The 21,216-nt window shown below is 36.7% G+C and overlaps 1 protein-coding gene across 3 annotated transcripts in view; it reads right to left on the reverse strand.

The window, feature by feature from the left end:
- The window catches only part of LOC131075920 (uncharacterized protein YKR070W), a 317,903-nt gene that overhangs the window by 100,811 nt on the left and 195,876 nt on the right, over window positions 1-21,216 (reverse strand). For all 3 annotated transcript variants that reach the window (XM_058012870.2, XM_058012874.2, XM_058012871.2), the window contains 2 exons: window positions 15,268-15,339; window positions 14,906-15,107 (listed from right to left, as the gene is read on the reverse strand). In XM_058012870.2, the coding sequence (XP_057868853.2) occupies window positions 14,906-15,107; window positions 15,268-15,339 (274 nt within the window). The remainder of the gene's footprint in view (window positions 1-14,905; window positions 15,108-15,267; window positions 15,340-21,216) is intronic.

Here is a 21,216-nt window from a genome sequence, read left to right on the forward strand (position 1 = left end):
AATTATGAGACAGGCCTTAATGCGAAAACATGGGTTAGTAGTGCCAGAAGACGGCGTTAGTATAAAAATTGTTAAACGGCCAAATAATTTTGAAATTCAAAAGCGTTTTAAAACAGGCCTTTAAACATTCAAATTCTAGCCTGGGGATTAAGTGTAATCTGGATTTGAAGATTGGTCGGTTTGGTAAATTGGTTTGATCAAATTTTCAAAAAGTTGCTCTTTATACTACCGACAACAAAAGTCGCAAATGCTACGGTTGGTGTGACTCAGCGTTTAAACTTTCAATGATTGTGTGCTAATTGTGTTGAATGTGCGTTTTGAAAAGATGATCCTACGTTTGCCATTTTGGACCAAAATGTCTTAATTTGCCTAAGTCTAAACTTTTTGTCTTAGAGGGCCAATTTTGATAGTTTGTAGTTGAATGCTGCTGCTTGGGCGCTAAGTTCTCAAAACTGATTTGAATTTTAACTTGTAGTTTTAAATCCCAGGTTTCAAATATGATCACTTTGCACGATTCAAATCATTTCAAAGGAGGAATTCAAACTTACCTGGCAGCGATGAGCTTGCCTCAGGTGTCCTTCCTGTTGGTGAAAGAAATCGACTATTTGGCTAAGGATGCACGATTTTGGAATGAAGATTTTGTTTCAATGCCTTCATAAATTTCAGGCTCCTAAGGCGAAATGCAAGATTTCCTTTTAACTTGAACCTCTCGGCTTTTCACCTTACTTCACGCGGCTTGGAGACTGAAATACTTCCTCCGGCCTGCGAAACTCTTTGGATCTAGAACTATTTGGTCACTCGAATCTCTTGTCTTTACCTTAGCTGCTAGGTCAAAAAGGTGAGGTGGTAACTCTAGAACAGGAGCAACTGAATAAGCAGTTGGATAAGCAACGGGCTTCTCGCCTTCCGCATCTACACTTGCTTTTCTTTTGTTCTAGCCCTAAAGCCTGATCCACGATTTTAAACCTCCGTGATCTTCAGCAAGTCACTTGTGCAATTTTACCTTGATTTTCATTTCGGCTAAAAAAGCACAATATTGAGGGTTTTAAGCTTGGATTTCGGCTTTAAGGCTTAAGATGTGTGACTTTCAGTTTCTTTCACAATGACTGAAAGTGTCGATTTCATTCCCCCTTTTGCCTTCCTTTTGGCTTACAAATCGCAAACTTTGAGTTGTTCAGAAACTTCGGTTTAAAGGCCGAATTTAAGAGTTATCACGCGATCTTCACATCCCTTTGGCATTTTATCCCGATTTTGATGTTTTCCGGTTCTTAGGCTATTCTAGACTCTTTGTTAATTTTCAGCCCACAAGGCATCTATGCAAACCTCACCTCTTAACTCGGCCTAGGAGCCCAATTTTGACGCTCTTAAGTGTTCTTTCGGCTTTAAGGGACGTTTTTTTGACTCGCATTTTGACCTTCCAGGCCGATTTATGCCTTGTTTGAATTTCGGGTTATTTGGCCGATTTGTCAACTTTTGTTGCTTATTTTGGCCTAAGGGACGACTTTGGGAGTTTTAAAACCTTTTATCATTTTCGGCCTGTTGAAGGAAAATGCGTGATCTTCTTCATGTCATCCTTTTCGGCAAATAAGCTTATCTTTTGCAATTTTTTAAATGGTCTTATTTTCAATTGAAAAACCGACTTTCGCGACTCTCTACTTAGACGTATTTCGGCCTACTTTTGAATCTTAAGCTTTGCATTTTGGGTCATTTGGTCGATATTGACAATTTTAATCTAGCAATTCGAGCATTTAAGCCAATTTTTTGACTTCCTTATTTGAATTTCGGCCTAGGGAGCCGATTTTGACTTCTTCCCTCAAATTTCGGCTTAGGAGGCCGATTTTGGCTTGGAACGACTTTTGAATTTTGGCCTTAGAAGTCGATTTTAACTTTAGAGGCTGAATTTAAAACTTAATTTTAAATAATTCGCTTACAAGTCCTATCGCTCTGCTAATATTCGCGATTTTACCTTAAGACTCCTTATTCATCTTCCTTCTGCGAAGAGAATTGCGATCGACTCTCAGGTTATGGAATCTCCAGGACTTAGGACTCAGACCTAGCTCAAACCTAGGTAGGGTCACCTCCTTAACACTTTAACCTCTTCAATGTTGCATCTTCCCTCTCGAAATCTACCAAAAATTTTCTACTAGGGACCTCAGCGAGGACGTGACCCAAAAATTAAAAGGGGGCCCCTATCGGTGACAGGGAGTGTGTGCAAGGCACAACACTACCCTATGGTGTTTGCAGAATTGAGAAATAATGGTTATTATTGGAGTTATGATATTTTAATTATTATTAAAGTTATACTTTAATAATAATTAATTGTAAGTGCATAATAATGATAAATATTTGGACTTTATAATATAAGGGACATTTAATGAAATAAAATAAAATATTAATACATAAGTTATATCTTAATGTTATATTAGCACTTTATAACTCAAGTGTCCATTTATCATTAAAAGGGGGCCATTTAATTAATTGTGTGAGCGCCTAGGCCAAGGAGATTATATTAAAATATTAAAGTGCAAGCTCATAATTTAATAAATGTAATTTAATGAGCTTTTTGGAGAAATTCGACTTCATGAAAGATTTATAAGGCTTCCAAGAGGAAAATCGATTATTATTGAGCATTGTTAATTCTTCATTCATGAACTGTGGAAGAAGACAAGGGTTTTCTACCATATCCAGCATTGGAGAATGTAGCCTCTTCAATGTTCAGCAATCTTGAGGCTGTGAGATATCAGCTGAATCATTGCTTGATCGTGGACTTCATCCAGAGGTTCAATCTGTGCATTAAGGAGGAATTTCATTCAATGTTTGAGCAAATTATTGTAGGGTTTTCATTTGTAGACTTGGCACGGCTATATTAAAGAGAGAGCTTGGTAACATTTTTGGTCTGCATTTCCAGAACAAGGGCGGAAGCCTTGGAAGGGTTGATTTAGCATCTAGAGGGCTTCATAATGGCTGGCCATTGTGGAAAAAGTTCGCCATCTCAGCTTCAATACCATCGGCATATGACTTCTAGGTTCTTCATCATATTTTGCATCAATTAGTTGGTCATTTTGCATTGTAAGGGTCGCTACTATAGGATAGCTGCAGCTGCATATTTCATATCACAATTGTGATGACATTTGATCTTATTGTAAGCCAAGAGTCTTGGTACTTGTGGTCCATTTGTAATCAGTCACCTACATACTTCATTAAGGAGGAATAAGGTTGCATATCTATTGTTTGACAAAATGCCATTATTAATGCTATGAGATTTCCACAATCCATGTTATATTCTCTTAATTTTTTTTGGATTCGATTGTGTAAGTATTTTTATCATCAACGTTTCGAATCACACTCCGTGATTCATCATCAAGATGTAAAAGAATTCCAAGGAGATGAAAAACATTGAGTTACAGATTTGAGGGAGAATAAAAAGAGACGTGGTGAAGGAGAGCGCACGAGGATCAAGGGAGAAAAAATACTAGAGAAAATAAAAAACAAAGGGAAAAAACACCCAAAAACTTATAAGACCACCTAAAAGCTAGAGGATACAATAAAAAGAATAACAACAAAAAGAAAATAATTAAAGTAAAAGCTAAAACAAGGAAAGGAAATAACCTAGAGAAAACAAAAAATCAATAAATTAATAAAAAATAAAAAAGGACAATAAACGGCGAAACCAAAGAGAGAAGAAATATATATATAACAAAGACAAAAGAAGAAATAAGCCAACACAAGAAAAAATATATAAAAACCTACCAAAACAAAAGCACACCCCACAAACAAAAAATATAAAAACTAAATGAAAATGTACCCACAAATAAAAGAATAAGAATGTATATATAAATGAATATATACATATAGACAACTAAATGATATATATGTGTGTGTGTGAAAAATGAGAAAAAAAAATTTATAAGAAAACAAAAACACAAAAACCAATACACGAGCATATATACATACAAAAAATATATAATAGTGTTAGTGTGTGAGTGTGTGTGTGTGTGTGTGTGAGTGTGTGTGTGTGTGTGTGTGAGTGTGTGTGTGAGAAGAAAAGCACAAAGAGAGAACAAGAACAAAAAGCCGAACAAACCGCTAAAGTAGAGCTCCTAAAAAGAGGGAAAAAACTAGAAGCGAAGAGAAAGAAATGGAACCCAAACAAAGGGCGAAGAGCAGCACAAGAGAAGAAGAGGGCGAAGAGCAAAGGAAAAAGATTGAGGAAAGGGGGGAGAAGTCAAGGATGGGGCCGGTGATGATACTTGAGAAAAGTAAGCAGCAGGTGCCAAGAGATACTAAGGTTCAACCCTTCATCGCGATTAAGATTGGAGGGATTGATAATTTCGATAACCTCTTTAAGTTTCCTTTTAAAGAAGTTGTCCTCCCTACACGATATCTGAGTGTCCTCCAAACGAATATGATGCTTGGTGGTTGACGAATGCTCAGCCAAGGCCAATTTGAGGGCACATTCACGCTTTATGTCGGCGCCATGCTCTTTAATTCTAGTGATGAACGATCGGCCTGTTTCTCCTATGTACGGGGTGCCACAAGAGCAGACAATCTTGTAGACACCTGACTCTAAGAAGGCATCTGTAGGGTCCTTAAGCGGGGGAGCATGCCTCTATAAGGTAGAGACCGGTTTGAAGGCACAACGAAGACCTTTTTTCAAAAGGATTTTTGATATCTTGCGGGAAATGCCTTCAACATAAGGAAGAGAAACGAACGGTGAGAAGGATGAGAGGGTAAGGGTTTGGGAATGGAGAGGAAATGGGATTTCGCTTGGTGGAAGGCCCTTGTAATTTGCTTGTTAGAGTAGTCATTCCACTTGAAGACTTGACGCAGATGGGAGAGCTCTTGGTTTAAGTTATCATCATCACAAATACGATGGGCACGCAAAGCAAGGGTTTTAAGGATCCCAACTTTCTGGCTAGGATGGTGATGTGAGGATGAATGAAGATATAAGTCAGTACGGGTAGTTTTGCAAAACACTCGGCGACCAAGGGATCCATCAGGTTTTTTACAGATTAAGACATTAAAAGGAAACTTAAAGAGGCTATCGAAATTATCAATCATCCCTCCAATCTTAATCGAGATGAAGGGTTGAACCTTAGTATCTCTTGGCACCCGCTACTTACTTTCCTCAAGTATCATCACCAGCCCCATCCTTGACTTCTCCCCCCTTTCCTCGGTCTTTTTCCTCCACTCTTCGCCCTCTTCTTCTCTTGTGCTTCTCTTCACCCTTTGCTTGGGTTCTGTTTCTTTCTCTTTGCTTCTAGTTTTTTCCCTCTTTTTAGGAGCTCTACTTTAAAGGTTTGTTCGGCGTTTTGTTCTCGTTTGCTCTTTGTGCTTTTCTTCTCACACACACACTCACACACTATTATATATTTTTCGTATGTATATATGCTCGCGTATCGGTTTTTGTGTTTTTGTTTTCTTATAAAAAAAAATTCTCATTTTTCACACACACATATATATATATCATTTAGTTGTCTATATGTATATATTCATTTATATATACATTCTTATTCTTTTATTTGTGGGTAGATTTTCATTTAGTTTTTATATTTTTTGTTTGTGGGGTGTGCGTTTTTGGTAGGTTTTTATATATTTTTTCTTGTGTTGGCTTATTTCTTCTTTTGTTTTTGTTATTGTAATGTCCCCTTCCTAAATTGGCTCTAAGAATATGAATTTGCAATAATTTTAGGATTTAGGAATAAGAGCTCATCCTTTATAAAAATTGACTTTTTTGCATATTATCCAACCATAGCTAATATTATGCTTCTCATCAATCATTTACTCATGCCAATAATGAAATGTTACAATATTTTTCAGTTAAGATGAATAGATTATTAATTTGTTATATGATTTACTTCCCATAGATTGCATGAGATCTTCTCCACTATTCTGCTAATCCTTACAAGATAGAAGATTTATTATGCCAAGGGCGCATGACACAATCTACATGCGGCTCCCTCAAGGTTTGCTACCCGCCTTGGGACATTTTCACCATGTGACCGATTTACTCTGCCTTTGCCCCACACACTCCCTATCTTTGTAAGTACTAGAGAAAGACAAAGAATCAAATCACTGTAATCTATAGGTTAAGAATTGAATTTAATATGAGTTTACCCGAATTACATTGTCAATTATTACCTAATCCAATATGTGGATTGTCCACATTTTATGGTTATCATTACAGTAGTAATATATTACTAATATATTACTATATTATCAATATATTATATCAGATTATATTAATCTTATGAACTTCAGATTTTATTTACATTATTATGTTATTTATCATCTTTATACTATATTAATAGTATTATTATGTATTAACAGAATTGATTATGTTAATAACATTAAACTGTATTGACATTAATTGTATTAATAATATTATTATATTAATCATATTAATTTATACCAGCACTGGCAATGTTAACAAGATCAAATTCTATTATTATTGTTCATTATAATATTAATATTATGCTGAATTAATTATATAGCATCTCACGTAATTATTGACCGTTCATATAACCTTACCGTAATACCTTTTTAACAGTCAATGTGACTGCTGTGCTCCCTTCTCTATCCTTTCTTTTCCTTATTCCCTTTTTTTATGCCCCCTTGGATAGAGGTCGATCCTCATTAAGTATCTTGGTATCAAATGGTTGCATCTTTTGGGAGTAGACACATGAGAGAAGTCAAACTCAGACATGTGAGAAGTCAAATCTGACCTGCAAGCAATCAAATCAGCAAATCAGACCTTCACACATCAGAATCAAACTTCAAAATCTCAAAGTTAAGCCTGATTTTGTTTGTACAAAGCCTTGTCTAGAATGCGCTCAGGCATCTATTATAAAGCATTGGACAAACTGGAACCTGCTCAGCCAAAGGGTAGCATTGTGCAAGGGAAAGCTAGATATGCACTCAAGGATGATCAATGCATACTAGCCCTTGAATCCCACCATTGTTTATACAATCTAAGGGTTCATATAAGATCTAAATTTTTGTGCAAGACCCCCTTTGAAACCCGCTATGCAAAGAGATGGCTTGAATGTGCCCAGTAAGTTATAGGTAATTAGACCTTCAAGGCATCAAAATCAGGTTAGAAACAGACTCAAACCTTTGAAAGTTGGAAACCAGACTTTCTGAGATAAGAAGATCAGACCTAGAAATTTAAAAACCAGACCTAAAACATTAAAGATCAGATCTAAAGGTCCTAAGGTGCAAATCCTAATATCAGACCTAACTCCAATATGCAGAGCAGAACAAGGGAACAGGTGGATTTGAAGTTGTGATTGAAGATAATGACTTGATCTTTATTTATGTGTTCAAATTATTAAAACATTTGCCAGCCAAATTGACTATATAGGCATGAGCAAAGACAAGTTGAAAGGTGACTTAAGGCTGACCTTATATTATGTAAGAGAAGCATCAAAACCCGTTCTAGTTGTGTAAGCGCTTATGCACATAAGCCTTTAAAATCCACTCAAAAATAAAGGGGGTAAGTCGGCCCATTTCAAAGATGGAATTCAAACATTTTAGGAGGATAAAATTAATGCTCTAGGGGCTAGCCGACTTAGGACTGATAGATGAGAGAACATATAAAACAAGAAACACACTTGTCAAGTCTATGTCAATTATTCAATTCAAATCCTATGAATTTAAGGTGAAGACCTGGGTGAGATAGCTAGCAACTTAATCAATTGCCTTTCAGCCAGGGATAAAACTTGTCAATCAAATATAGTGCGAATTTGAAAAGAATGTTTCGGTATGAAATTCAATTCGTTTTGTCATCATTACAACCTTATTAATTCCAATTCATTTTCCTTTCAGGTTTTGATGTAAGGAGGGAAGGCTGAAAGGGAAGGATGAAAGGACCTGCGGTTTCAAGATTTACAACCCTTACATGAGGAGCTCACTAATTCAAGAGTAGAGGAGGCCAACAATGAAGTGAAAGGGATGTGAGGATAAAAGAAAAGATACAACTTGGAGGGAATGCATCGCAAGGATACACAAGAATGTACATAGAGGTTTCTTTCATTATATTAAGATTCAAAGCATAGCAATGAGGTTAAAGAATAATTTGACAGTCTTGAATTTCCTTGGGAAATCCAAGAATAGTTGTTAGTATAAGAAGGTGATCCCGACTAAGGAAGCAATTGCATCTAGGCAAGCTATTCAAGTTAAGTATAGACACCATGAAGTCAAAGCAAGCATCATTTGGATGGGGACGCAACACAAGGAGGTGATATTCAGAGCAATATTTCCAAGTTAGGAGGTGACCTTGTGCAAGATGAGCAACCATATGGTATCACATAGTCTAGAGGCACCAAGTAAAGGAGGATAAAGGCCTAGGCATCATGAAATAAGGATTGAACATAAAGCAAGGTGAAATACATCAAAAGTAGGAAGATGGAAGAGCAATTGTGATCAAGGAAAGATAGTTTCAAAAGAGTTAAGCAAAGTTAGAAGGTCGACTTGGTCACACAAAGATGATACAATTTGGGAATATGTCACATCATCACATCAGGCAATTGGAAATGTTGAGTACCAAGAGATATGTCTCAGTCTCAAACACTATGTGATGATGTAGTTGAGGTGGCATCCAGTCATTGTCAATATGTTAGTGAACAGATTTGTCCTTCAAAAAATGAATATGCAAATTAACTCTCGATGCCCAGAACGAAAGACAAAAAGCACTAACAGTTGGATCGATTATCATGGGATTGATAATCTTCCTCTGAATTTTACAGGGTACAGCTCCTCGGTCAGATGTTCAATAAATTAATTGGTTTTAAACCATACATTTGCTTTTAACCAGAAAGCAAATAAAGGCACTAACACCTACACATAACCATGAAGTAAATGTGAAGAGGATTGAATACTAAATAAAGTGAATGCAGGAAAAAGAAAACGCAGTTCATATTCCCAACACCCATAGAAAATAACTAAAGAGGTAGGAGCACATATCCTTCCCAAGAGGTAACTCAATCTGAAAACAAAATTCCAGAATTAATCACATCTACAGCTTGTCATGACAAGAATGGTACTGAAAAATAATATTAATGAGATAAAGCTCAATAAAATCTGAAGACAGCGATAAAGAATTCAAAGACTCCTGAATGCCTTCTCCATTCCTTCAATATCAAAATGAGTTCCAAGACTCAAGTTTAATTATGGGCTCCATCATTGCAAATACAAGTCGTGCCTTGTTAATATTTGAATACAAGAAACTCGGTTGTTGTTGGTCACCTTGGACAGACCTGCACTCAGTCAACCATATCTTTTGAAGGAGACATAATTCGGTTAATCGCTCTGGTGGAAACGTGCGCAACTTGTCTGTTCACAACATATCCAAAAATGGGAAAAATCCAACGGTGGAATGAAAAGATATTTCCCCCGCAACATAACAGCTTTTCTGTCACAAAAATCAGAAAATGTTCTTTGTTCTAGACTTGTATTCTGTTAAGTGTATCTTGCAGACCAGATTGAATTTCCACAATTCCTTTGGTGAGAACTTATAAAAATAGGTTTCATAAAACATATCCGAAATCCAGCTTGATCCAATGATTGAAGTGAGAGATATACCCCCTGCATAGAGACTAATTTTGCTATCTCAGAAAATTTGTATTTCCAGGCTGCATTGAAATTTATAAACATTCTTCGTGCTAACTCTTTCACAATCCTCTAGGAAAAATAATCAATTGCTCCCTGAGTAAATGGTGAATCAATATTCCTCTTCCAAACTTTTGTTGGTTGACCAAATTTGTCCACTGATTGCTTTGCCTCTCCATTTTGGTTGTGCGTTGAACCTTTGAACTTCATTGAACATGTTGAAAACCCTGAACTGTTTGAACTAAGTTCAAACGGTTCACAGCTCGGAGAAAGAGGATATGAAACATCACCTACGACCGTGAAGTAGAAATGCTGCAAAAAACTTGGGTGAGCATTAGTCTGAAAATCTCTTAGACACCACTTAGAACCTACGGAACCTAAATGAACACTCCGAATTCTGTTCAAAATGGTTCAAGGGGTTCATGATGTTCAACAGACTATTGAAACTTAACGCTAAGGATCTAGAAACGATTTACAAGCGGATTAGGGATTGAACCAATGAATTTTAAACAAGACAAGGACTCAACTAAAAATTTTGCAAGGCGACTCACTCTTGTTATGAGGGATGAATGACAAGATAACACAATACAATCAAGTTATTCCATGTCAACTTGTCCAAGTTCGTTGAACTTAATTCAGCCAAGGGTGGAGCAAGTGACACATGGCGGTGCATCTAAGTTTTCCCAGCATACCTAACCTCATCATTCATTCGTCAAACTTCAAAGATGGACATATGTCCAATTCAATGTAATTATTTCATTGGTTGAAAGCAAGTTAGTTGTAACTAACCCTAATTAGGGTTTGTTTTGTAATCTTGGCCATTGATCTTGAATCAATCTAAGCCTTTGAATTCAAATGAGCCCTCTATATAAGGCTCGGTCTTCTCATTGTAAAGGTTAATAGATAAAAGTTACCAAATAATTAGTAGTTAGAGTAGAGTAGGAGAAAAGGAGATTGTTGCCAAAGCTAGTTGCAACAAACATACTATTTTCATTGAAGATATGGTGGTTTTTGGTGTGCTATTTCAACTTGTTGCATGGTCTCTACTTCTCATAGTGTAGATGTGTAGATGGATGGAAGATTGTATTGTTGATGAATGGTGAAACCTAATGTTCATACCACTTGGAATTTGTTGATTGCAAATTGCAGTGTGTGGTTAACCGTTAAAGTGAACTTTATGCTCATTGTTCATGATGTTAGTGTGCATTGGTGATATGAAAATCATTTGCTTGTCCCTAGGAGATTGTACCATCTTTGTGTAGTTGTTCCCCCATGGCGAAGCAAAGCTTGGTTTGGTTGCACCAAGTCCACAATGGTTGGTCTCTTACATTCTTAGGATTAGATTAGATCTCTTAACCCTTATCTCCTTTTGTCTTTATTTTTCCAAGCAATTAGTAAGATCTCAAGATCCAGCAGTGTTCAAGTAAAACATAAGTCCCCTTGTGATTCCAACAAAATCACATCACAATCACTGAGTCTATCCACAACAATAAAGTTGCATAGTTCGCATTGTAAACCTTGGAGTCAACTCATTTGATCATGTTGTATAGCATATGAGATTTCTTTGTTCAAGAGAGGATAGAATACTTAGTATTTTATTTTGTGTTTGAGGTTTCCTAAAAAACACATCAACATATCGTATGTATTAAATTCTAATTTTGATTTATATATGATGGAAATTATTAATGTGTAGTGTTACCCAGAAACACATTTCCACCCTAAAGACACATTCCGGAAATAGAAACAATTTTGGAGACAGGAGGACAGTAGGAAACATTTCCAAGTTGTCCCCAATCTAGCAAAAATTTTGGAAGTCATCCCGGAAACTCGGAAACGGTCAACTTTTTCGTCGGAAACTGTTGACCGTCCTTGGGATGGATAGGGAAGCCCAAGCTGTTCCCCAACCATCCCAGGGGCAAACGGTTGTTTCTGGCGGTAGGAGCATTTAAAAAATGTTGTTTTTTATTAAATTTATTGTTTAATTGCAGTGATTATGCGATATTTATTATTAAATTTTTTATTTTAATGAAAGTGATAGAATAAATATCGCTGTAATAAAAGAATATATCTTTAAATTTTTTATTTTATAAATTTAAGGAAGCGATTTAAAAAAAATTAATTTAATGAAAGGATAGCGATATCATATGAAATATGATATTGAAAGATCCCTAATGGATCTTTTAAGCTGACAGGCTGTAATTTTTAATTATTTGTTTTGAAATAAATTCTTCCTGTTTATTAAATGATCTTTCAGAGAGAGACAGAAGTTTCAGAAAGGTTGTGTCTTTTGTTTTTGTTTGTATTTTTCCAGATATAGGTAAACAAAGAATAACAACAGCAGCAAATATGAAACAGGCTGGAAAATAATGTGCAATAATATAATATTCAGCCAATCCAGAATAGCTACAAATCATACCAGGCAAAATACATAAATGATATGCCAGCAAAGTATCTACCAACCAAAATAATGTTGCCGGCTACAAGAAAGACCATCCACGCACAATGAAAAGAGATAGCTGAAGAATACCAATCAGCAACCCACGTGCCAGCTAGAAGGAGGCCGTACAGCTGCTACAGTCACGTCCAGGCAGCCAAGGAACTCCCACGTGCCAAGCAATATACCCAACGTCCAAAGCCAAAGCTCTTCCAATGCTGAACTTGCACTCCAATCAAAGTCTGAAACCAAATGAAGCTATTGAAACCTTCTATTGGGGTTTGCGTCCCAATATCCAAGCCCTGGGGTTTGTGTCCCAGTTCTCCAGAAGTCGCTCCTTAGAGCAAATTCACAAATGCCAAGTTTGAAGATGTAAAAAGATAATAAAAAATGAGCCAACATCTCCTTTTATCTCCCTCTCAAAGCTACTCGAACCCTAAAGGGAGAATATGCTTTTACCTTTATTAAATAATGGCATATTCTTAATTAAAAAGGCCTTTATGTATAGGAAAAACACCCCTTTTGTCAAATAACAAAACTCAAGGTGCCAGAAGGTCTCCGGATGATGAAAATAAGTTATAATAATTCAAGACCTTTCCAACGAGCTATAACGCATATGCCTGCCTGACCAGAAGAAGCCAAAATCCCCTTATTACTCCAATTAGCTATATAAATAGCTTTATTTAATTAATAAGACGCTAACTTAGGAAATATTAAAAATATATCCCAAATAGCCGTATAATGCTCATCTGACTCCACAAGTCTGAAATGGAGCCTGCCACCTGTCTATGACTGTTGTCGGAAATCATGGATCCTCGAGCAATTTTGTCCCTAAAATCTAGGGATGCTCCTAGAAGCTAGGAAACATACCCAAATCTCCCGAAACTGAACCCAAGGAATAGTCTCATAGTAACCCAACCCTTGGTACTGTCAAATCCTCCTAAATAGTAGGAATAGCCTCCACAAAAGAAGGAAATGCCTCCTAAAATTAAGGAATTGCTCCAAACTAGTCCACTACTGCCAGAATACCAAATCCCAAACACTGAATATCCTCACTGAGTCTCTATCCACCACTGTCAGCCTACAAGACCCCAAAATAAGCTAACTCGCATGTCTCTGCTAGACAAAGCTAAAGAGGGGACATGACAGATATGAAATATGATATCGATATAATATAGATATTATATGAAATATGATATCGATATAATATAGATATTATATGAAATATGATATCGATATAATATCGATACCATATCATATGAATTCTATCTATGAATGTATGAAATTGAAATTTGAACTCTCATTTGATTCATTTGATCATTTGATGATATGTTATTATTCTATGATGATTTGATGAATGATCATTGATTCAATGATTTTAGATTTAGAATCTAGATTCTGATTTATAAATGTTTTTATGTTTCTACGATGAATGTTTACTATGTTACAATGTTATATAAATTTGAGATTTCCATATATATATATAGCCATCCCCCGCCGTCCCCTACTCCGGGAAAAAAAAAACATCTTGGAAACCCATTTCCCCACCCCCCCATCCCGGAAACTTGGGGTAACATAGTTAATATGCTCAACAAATTTAGTAATATGTGTGTTTATGAAGAACATAATTAAACACTTATGTATATAAGATGTTCGATAAAATGTTTATAGTTGGTTTTTATTTTACAAGGAGCTTCCTCTTCTAATTGGAAGAGCATTTTTACTACACATCTTCTAGTTGTGTTGCACGGTGCCCTAAAAAGTGCAAATTAAAAGGCAAACCTATCCAAGGCTATACGGTGATGCTAGAATATTTTAGAAGGAATCAAAATACCTCCTCAAGAAACTCCAGCATCCAATACTGGTGTAGTTCCCATAGTAGAAACAAAGCTTGCAATATGAATCTGCCCTTGTGGCTTAGGTACAGTCAGTAAGTAGTAGAACCATGTCATCGGAATGGGGTCGAGTCATGCAGACAAAAATGAGCAGAGCCACGATGTTGAAAGAGAGAAGGCTAGGGACTCTAGGTAAACCAAGTTGTAATGGTGTGCCAAGTTAAGCACCACCTAACTGATCAATCAGCTCTGATATATGAATTACCAATACACAAAGGGGATATATTAGTAGGAACATTCATATAGTTCAAATGGATTTCAACATTGATTAGGGCTGTTGAAGGGTTAATGATAGAGGCCATGGCTGGTGCAGTTTTCATAGCTGTTGATCTGTGGCATAAGAGATAATCTTCAAAGAGGCTCTTGTGGGTTCCATTGGAGGGTCTCTCAAGGTTGATCTAATGGCGGGTGGGTACCATTGTGTGAATCATTTTCCCTGCCTTGTTTGCAGCCACAGTAGCTTGTCCAGGCTAGAGACCAAAGGAATATAATTTTGCAAGCTTCACATTTATCATTTTATTATTGAATGAGCCAAATAATACCCTCATTTAGCAAAAAGGAAACTATTTATTTTACTATTATTTTGCCATCTTTTATCTTTCTATTTGGACGTACCATTTTCTTTTACTATTCTCAAAACAAAATGTCAATAACAGAACGATGTAACCAGAAACTGCAGATTACCATAGCTAACTAGTAATGAAAACCCAAATCTAAGAAAACCAACCATGGCACACATAATGCTCACATAAAACAAAATAAAAAAATATTCTTCAAACATAAATGACATTTTTAAACATATAATACAAATTATGCAACTCTAGAGACAAATTTTGACATAAAGGTTAACAAGGACTAAGTGTAGCATCTATAAAAAGTGCTTCTGATAGAACAAGTCAATAGATTCAGGCATATGGTTTTCAATCAGTACTACACCCAAAGAATGGAAAAAATAATCACAACAAACCTGTATATCTCTGCCCCAATCAATGGGATCACTAACAACAAATGCTGCATGGACATGTGTGTTAGTTATATCAACATCACCTTCCAACTGTGAAAGGAGATCCTTATTGTGCGATGAAAGTTGATTTGCACAGGACTTATATTGAGCCAAAGGATCAATGTTGACGAAAGAAGATGCATACTCATCCATAGAAACAACCTTCCTTCACATGAGACAGACAAGTTATAGGCTAATTAGGCCATGTGAAAAGCAAAAGACAATTAAAATCATTTTTAAAAGAATATTAAAGATCTTCAGATATGGATGGAAGTTATGGGAACTAAGAAAAACTAAGAGTAAGAAAGACACAAGAATATGCATACCTGAAACCATATTCAGACATCACATTAGCTGGTTCACCCTTTCCTACAGCAAGGACCAGCTCATCTCCAAATCTGTCACCAATAATAGTAATCAGAATAAAGGCTTTCCAAACATTGAAGTTTTCAATAAGTTGCAATAAGAACACACCCAATGACATTTAAATTAACTAACCAGCAACAAAGCCAAAACACCTGTGCACAATTGTTCAGACAAACTTACAAAATCAAATTTAAATTACTTTTTACAAATGATTAGAGTGAGCTACCCAATTCATCCTCAAAGAAATGAAACTTGGTTAATGATGATAGAACAATTTGGAGTATAAGTATATCAATAGAAGTTTAACTTGTAGATTTTGCTGTTCTATCAATTTAAAAGAACTAATTTAATAAGTTGGATTACAGTTGATTGGGTTAATGAAAATATTTAAGAGGAATCTCTTTATTTTAAAAATAAAATTCATAAGATGTTTTACTAATACAGTTTGGTGTAAAATTAATCGATCATATATGAAAGAGTGACATACATAGGAAAGAATGAGAACAAGGAATCAAAACCTTTGTCAAGGTACTATATATAGTAGGAAGATACAAAAATGTAGTATCAATTGGGGGAATTAAATTTATTTATAACCATAGTTGGAAAATTCGGACTTGGCAAAAACTTGGCAAGCCCAAAAAATGTGATTCAGCACCAAATTTCGGCAACTTAAGAAATTGCTTAAATTTCATTAGAAACACTATTTTTTTGCAAAATTGAATGACAACATGTATCTAATGAGTACAAAAGTGTTTTCTATTGAATTAGATTGATATGAATGCAAATTGAGTACAAAATCACATCCTCATGTGGAATCTTGATATAATAGTTAGCTAACAACTATTATGAATTTATGATCATTGCCTTTGAACATCATCATGATGCAGCAAAATTCGGAAACTACATATTACAACATTTCACATCTTCATCTTGTAATGTCCCCACAATTTTTTTTTCAATTTATTTCCAGTTACAACCAGAGAAACGGGACTCGCCCAGACTCGGCGAGTCCGAGTACGAGTCAAGCCTGGCGAGTCCTAGGGGCTCGGACTCGGACTCGTCCGAGTCTGGCGAGTAAAATCGCCAGACTCGTCGAGTTGGCGAGTTTGGCCCAAACTCGCCACCAAACTCGGCGAGTCCCGAGCCTCGGACTCGGCCGGCATAAGGCAAATGAAAAACACAAAAAAAAAAATATAATGCAAAGTTTTTTGAAGTCCATTTTTTTATGTTAATTGTCTTCTAGCCCTAAAAGTGACTTTCATTTCATTCACTTGCAAAAAAAGGAAGAGTAAAGTGAGTTGGGAAGAAAAACAAGGGTGCATAGAAGAAAAACCAACAAGGAGGAAGCTCAAGTTTTCTTCAAGTTGTCACATTGGAGCTGCATTGTGTTTCGATTTGGTGCATCAAGAGTTGGATAGGAAGACTTTGCAGCTCATTTCAAGCTTGTTGTAAGAGGTACGGTTGTTTTTTTGAAGATTCGTTTGTTTCTTGTATGCAAAAATTCCATTTTGTATCCATTTATTTTGAAAGTTTTACATCTTCTTTCAAAATCTTTTGTATGTGTGTATGTAGCATGTAGTATGTAGTTGTAGTGTTGTACTATGTAGGGTTTGTAAATTTCTTTTTTTTTTAAAGTAGGGTTTGACAAACCCTACTTTAGTTTTTTTGAATGTATGTAATATGTATTAATTTTATTTTGTATTTGTAATGTTTTATTGCAGCAAACTTCACTTTATTATTTCAATTTGCCTCAACTTTCAAGTTTCACAAAACTATCCTAAAATGTCTACTCCAGCTTCTAGACCCCCCATTAGAAAGGACCCTGCTTAGAAATATCATGAGGATTTTCCAGGGCAAGGGAAGGGGCAAACAAAATGTATGTTTTGCAAAAAAATATTCCATGGAGGTATATATAGGCTGAAATACCATATTGCTGGTGTGCGTGGACATGATTCTGAACCATGCTTAAAAGCAGTCCCCGAGGCCGTACGTGATTGTTATGTAATGGTTGAGGAGATTGAAAGAAAAAAGAAACAAAAGGAGGATCGAGCGGCCATTGGGAGAGAGACAGTTTTAGGAAGAGGGACACAGTTAGGTTGAGTTGGAGGCCCTTTTTCCTTACCTCGATATCGTCCCACTCAGTTTGCTACTGCTAGTGCTTTCGTTTCTGCTTCTGCTTCTATAAGTGGCAGTGCCACCGCCACTTCTCATGCTCCTACCACTAGTAGTTGTAGTGGAAATGTTACCACTGGACCTAGGATTCGTAAATCTAGGTTGGATTCCTTCTTTGTGCCTCGCACTACTCCTAGGTCCCAACCGTCGCTTGAGGGCATGGGTTGGAACAAGGAGGTCCATGATGCTGCTAAAATGGCAGTTGGCAGGTTTTGGAGCTACAGCTGTATTCCATTCTTTGTAGCCAAGTGAATGTTTTACTAACTTTTATGTTTGATAACTTTGATTGTTTTAATTTTTATACTTATCTCATTGAATTTTTATACTTAACTTATCTCATTGAGTTTCTTTGCGACAGGTCTCCTTATTGGCAACAAATGGTTGATGCCATTACCATATGCGGGGTGGGGTTCAAAGCCCCTAGTGAGAGTGATTTGAGGGGACCCATTTTGTCTCAAATGGTGGATGATGTGAAAAAGGATTTAGATGAACAACGCAACATATGGAGCACTAAAGGTTGCACCATCATGACTGATGGTTGGACGGATAGGAGAAATAGAACTCTCCTTAATTTTCTTGTTTCTTCCACAGGTGATTGATTAATTTTAGTTTCATATAGTCTTTAATTTTTTATTTTTTATCTAATGGTTTATTGAATGATCATTGACCTAGCTTTATTTTTTTATTTCAGGGGGCACCGTTTCATCAAGTCCATTGATGCCTCTGCCCATTGCAAGAATGCCACCTACCTATGTGAGCAGATAGAGGAGGTGATTGAAGATGTGGGTGAGGAGAACGTGGTACAAGTGGTGACTGACAATGCAGCAAGTTATGTTGCTACGAGTAAACTTTTGATTACAAACTATTTTTGTTCGCAAATTAATTACTATCTTGTAGTTTGTACCTCCATTAATTACAATTTACAATGCAACAAATTATGTTGCTGCAGGTAGACTATTGATGGAGAGGTACCCATCCATAGTTTGGACTCCATTAGCTGCTCATTGCATTGACCTCATGTTGGAGGATATTGGAAAAATCCCATGGGTCAAGAGATGTGTAGAAAGGGCAAGAAATGTTTGCAAATTTGTATATAATCATTCATGGGTGTTGGCTCTTATGAGACAATACACAAAGCAGAAGGAGTTAGCTCGTCCAAGAATCACAAGATTTGCCACAAACTTCCTCACATTGCAGTCCATGCTTAGGTCTAAGATTGCCTTGAGACGTATGATTGTTGGTGAGGAGTGGTCTTCCTCATCCTATGCTACCACCCCTGCAGGGATAGATATGGCAAACTGCATTTTTGATGAGCAAAGCTTTTGGGTCCCTTGTGATGAGATAGTGAAGGTAATTTTTTTATAAATTCTACAATTTAACTTCATGTTTTATAACTTATTATATGTATTCTCTTATTTGCTCATTTTTCTAAATTACACAATATTTTCAATTTTGTAGTTTGTTAAGCCCTTGGTGGTTTTGTTGCGAGTTGCGGATGGAAATAAGCCCGCAATGAGCTATATATATGAGGGCATGGATAGGGCGAAGGAGGCCATTAGATTCATCTATGGAGCAAATGAGAGCAAGTATGGTCCCGTTTGGGAGATCATTGATAGAAGATGGCATCATCAGCTTCATAGGCCCATCCATGCGGCAGCCTATTTTCTGAATCCGGCAATCCGTTTTATCCCTTCTTTCAAGGCTAATGTGGAGGTCCTTAATGGGCTATATGCAATCATGGAGAAGATGGGACCTGCTGGTACTTCTCAAATAGACCTTTTTCGAGAGCTACAGATGTTCTCAGATGCACAAGGGGAGACCTTCTCTCGTCCCGTCGCCAAAGACGATAGGACAACTATGATGCCAGGTAAAAATAAATTGTAAGGCTTAATTTTAGTTTTATTCAATACTATATTGTAACTTGTTAAATGAGTTCATGAGTGAGATTGATTTTATTTATTTTTCTCATTTCAAACTCAGATCATTGGTGGCACTTTTTTGGCCCAAAGAAACCAAATATTCAGAAGTTGGCCATTCGCATCTTGAGCCAACCATGCAGTGCATCAGGTTGTGAGCGCAATTGAAGTATGTTTGAGCACATACACTCCAAGAGGCGCAATAGATTATCTGTGGAGAAGATGAATGATCTCGTCTTTGTTCACTACAACCTCCGCCTGAGAATGAGAAAGAATGCAATAGTTGACATGTCTCCTATCATTCTAGATGAGGTTGATCTTGAAGCAGAGTGGGCTAATGAGAATCAGACAGCTCCTGGGACTCCTATAGCTGTATTTAGTGATGATGACATTGATTGGATCGACTAGGTAGATATAGAGGCCGAGCCTGTAGCCATGGCAGAGGAGGAGCAGAGAGCACGAGCAAAGACAAGAAATACTGAGACTCAGAGTGACACAGCTATTCTTGATGTTGGTGAGCATGACACAGCCGTTCCTGATGTTGGTGAGCATGGCATGGTGTCACGGGGAGCGACTATGGCTGTTGAATCATCCAGGACCTACTTTAAACGCCTTTGCAGGGGGCCAGGGCGAGAGGGTGCACGGCCCTCTGAGCCATAGGCTTGTACACTTGTAGTTGTATTTAGTATTTACTATTTACCTTTCGTATTTGTATGAAACATTTGGTGATGATCATATGATGACATCGATTTTTTATTCCATGAGTTTTGTAATATTGTATACATTTGACAATATTTATATATCTATGTTTGTTATTTTCTTCAGCTACAATTTGAGTTTATGCTTATGTGATTGATGTATACTTGTGTATGTAATCAAATGAGCCGAGTTTAATGATGTTTTTGTGTCTTTAAGGTGTATTCAATAAAGGGTGTCTGAAACAAGCTTTAAATCTTTAAAAAGCTCTAAATTTCTTGAGTTTTTCACTTTCCCGAGTCTGGAGCCAAGTCTGACGCCGAGTCCCGAGTCCGAGTCCGAGTCGGCCTTGCCGAGTCCGAGCCAAGTCCGAGTCCCGTTTCTTTGGTTACAACACAACAAGAAACCATTAAGGTTAGGAAATCAAAATACAATAATGTTGAAATTGTAACCCTTCCACTTTCTAATCACCAAGTGCCCAATATGGGAAGGTCAGAGCATATGGTGTTGAGGGGATCATTAGCTTCAAATAACTAGAAATATTACAATGCTTGGGCGGCAAGCCAGCCCCTTCGGCTTATACAGCAGGTGACAATTAAACTAAAGAAATCACCTGCCGGTAAACTAGCCAAGAACTGAAATAACAATCACTCAACCACTTATCCAGTGAGAGGACTCTAAATGAAATTAACAACCAACTCTACCGCTTATGTAGCATGAGGATAGTATTACAAATTTCAGATGTAGGCAGCAAGCCAACGTCTTCCACTTATTCAGTGGGTCTCTCTTTTCCTTTTTACAATCCAGAAGTTGTTGTTAGTACGACTTAACAACTTACAAATAAGAGCATGAGATTTTTAAGATGAAGAACACTGTCCAACTCTGCAATTGAAATTACGCACTCCCAAAGCCCACGGACAACACTCACCAAAACAAACACACCACACTAATGATTTTCAGATTTTAATATCCAACACAATAGCTAGAAAACACAGACCAGCAATCATAAATCTCACCAAAATGCTCATATCTCTATGTACACCCAACGAAAAGACCCAAGAACAGATGCAAATGATGACTAGAAGCTAGGCAATGAAGCCAAAACTAAGAAAACACACCAAATAG

This window comes from Cryptomeria japonica, chromosome 9 (genome assembly GCF_030272615.1).
Source record: "Cryptomeria japonica chromosome 9, Sugi_1.0, whole genome shotgun sequence".
NCBI lineage: Eukaryota > Viridiplantae > Streptophyta > Pinopsida > Cupressales > Cupressaceae > Cryptomeria > Cryptomeria japonica.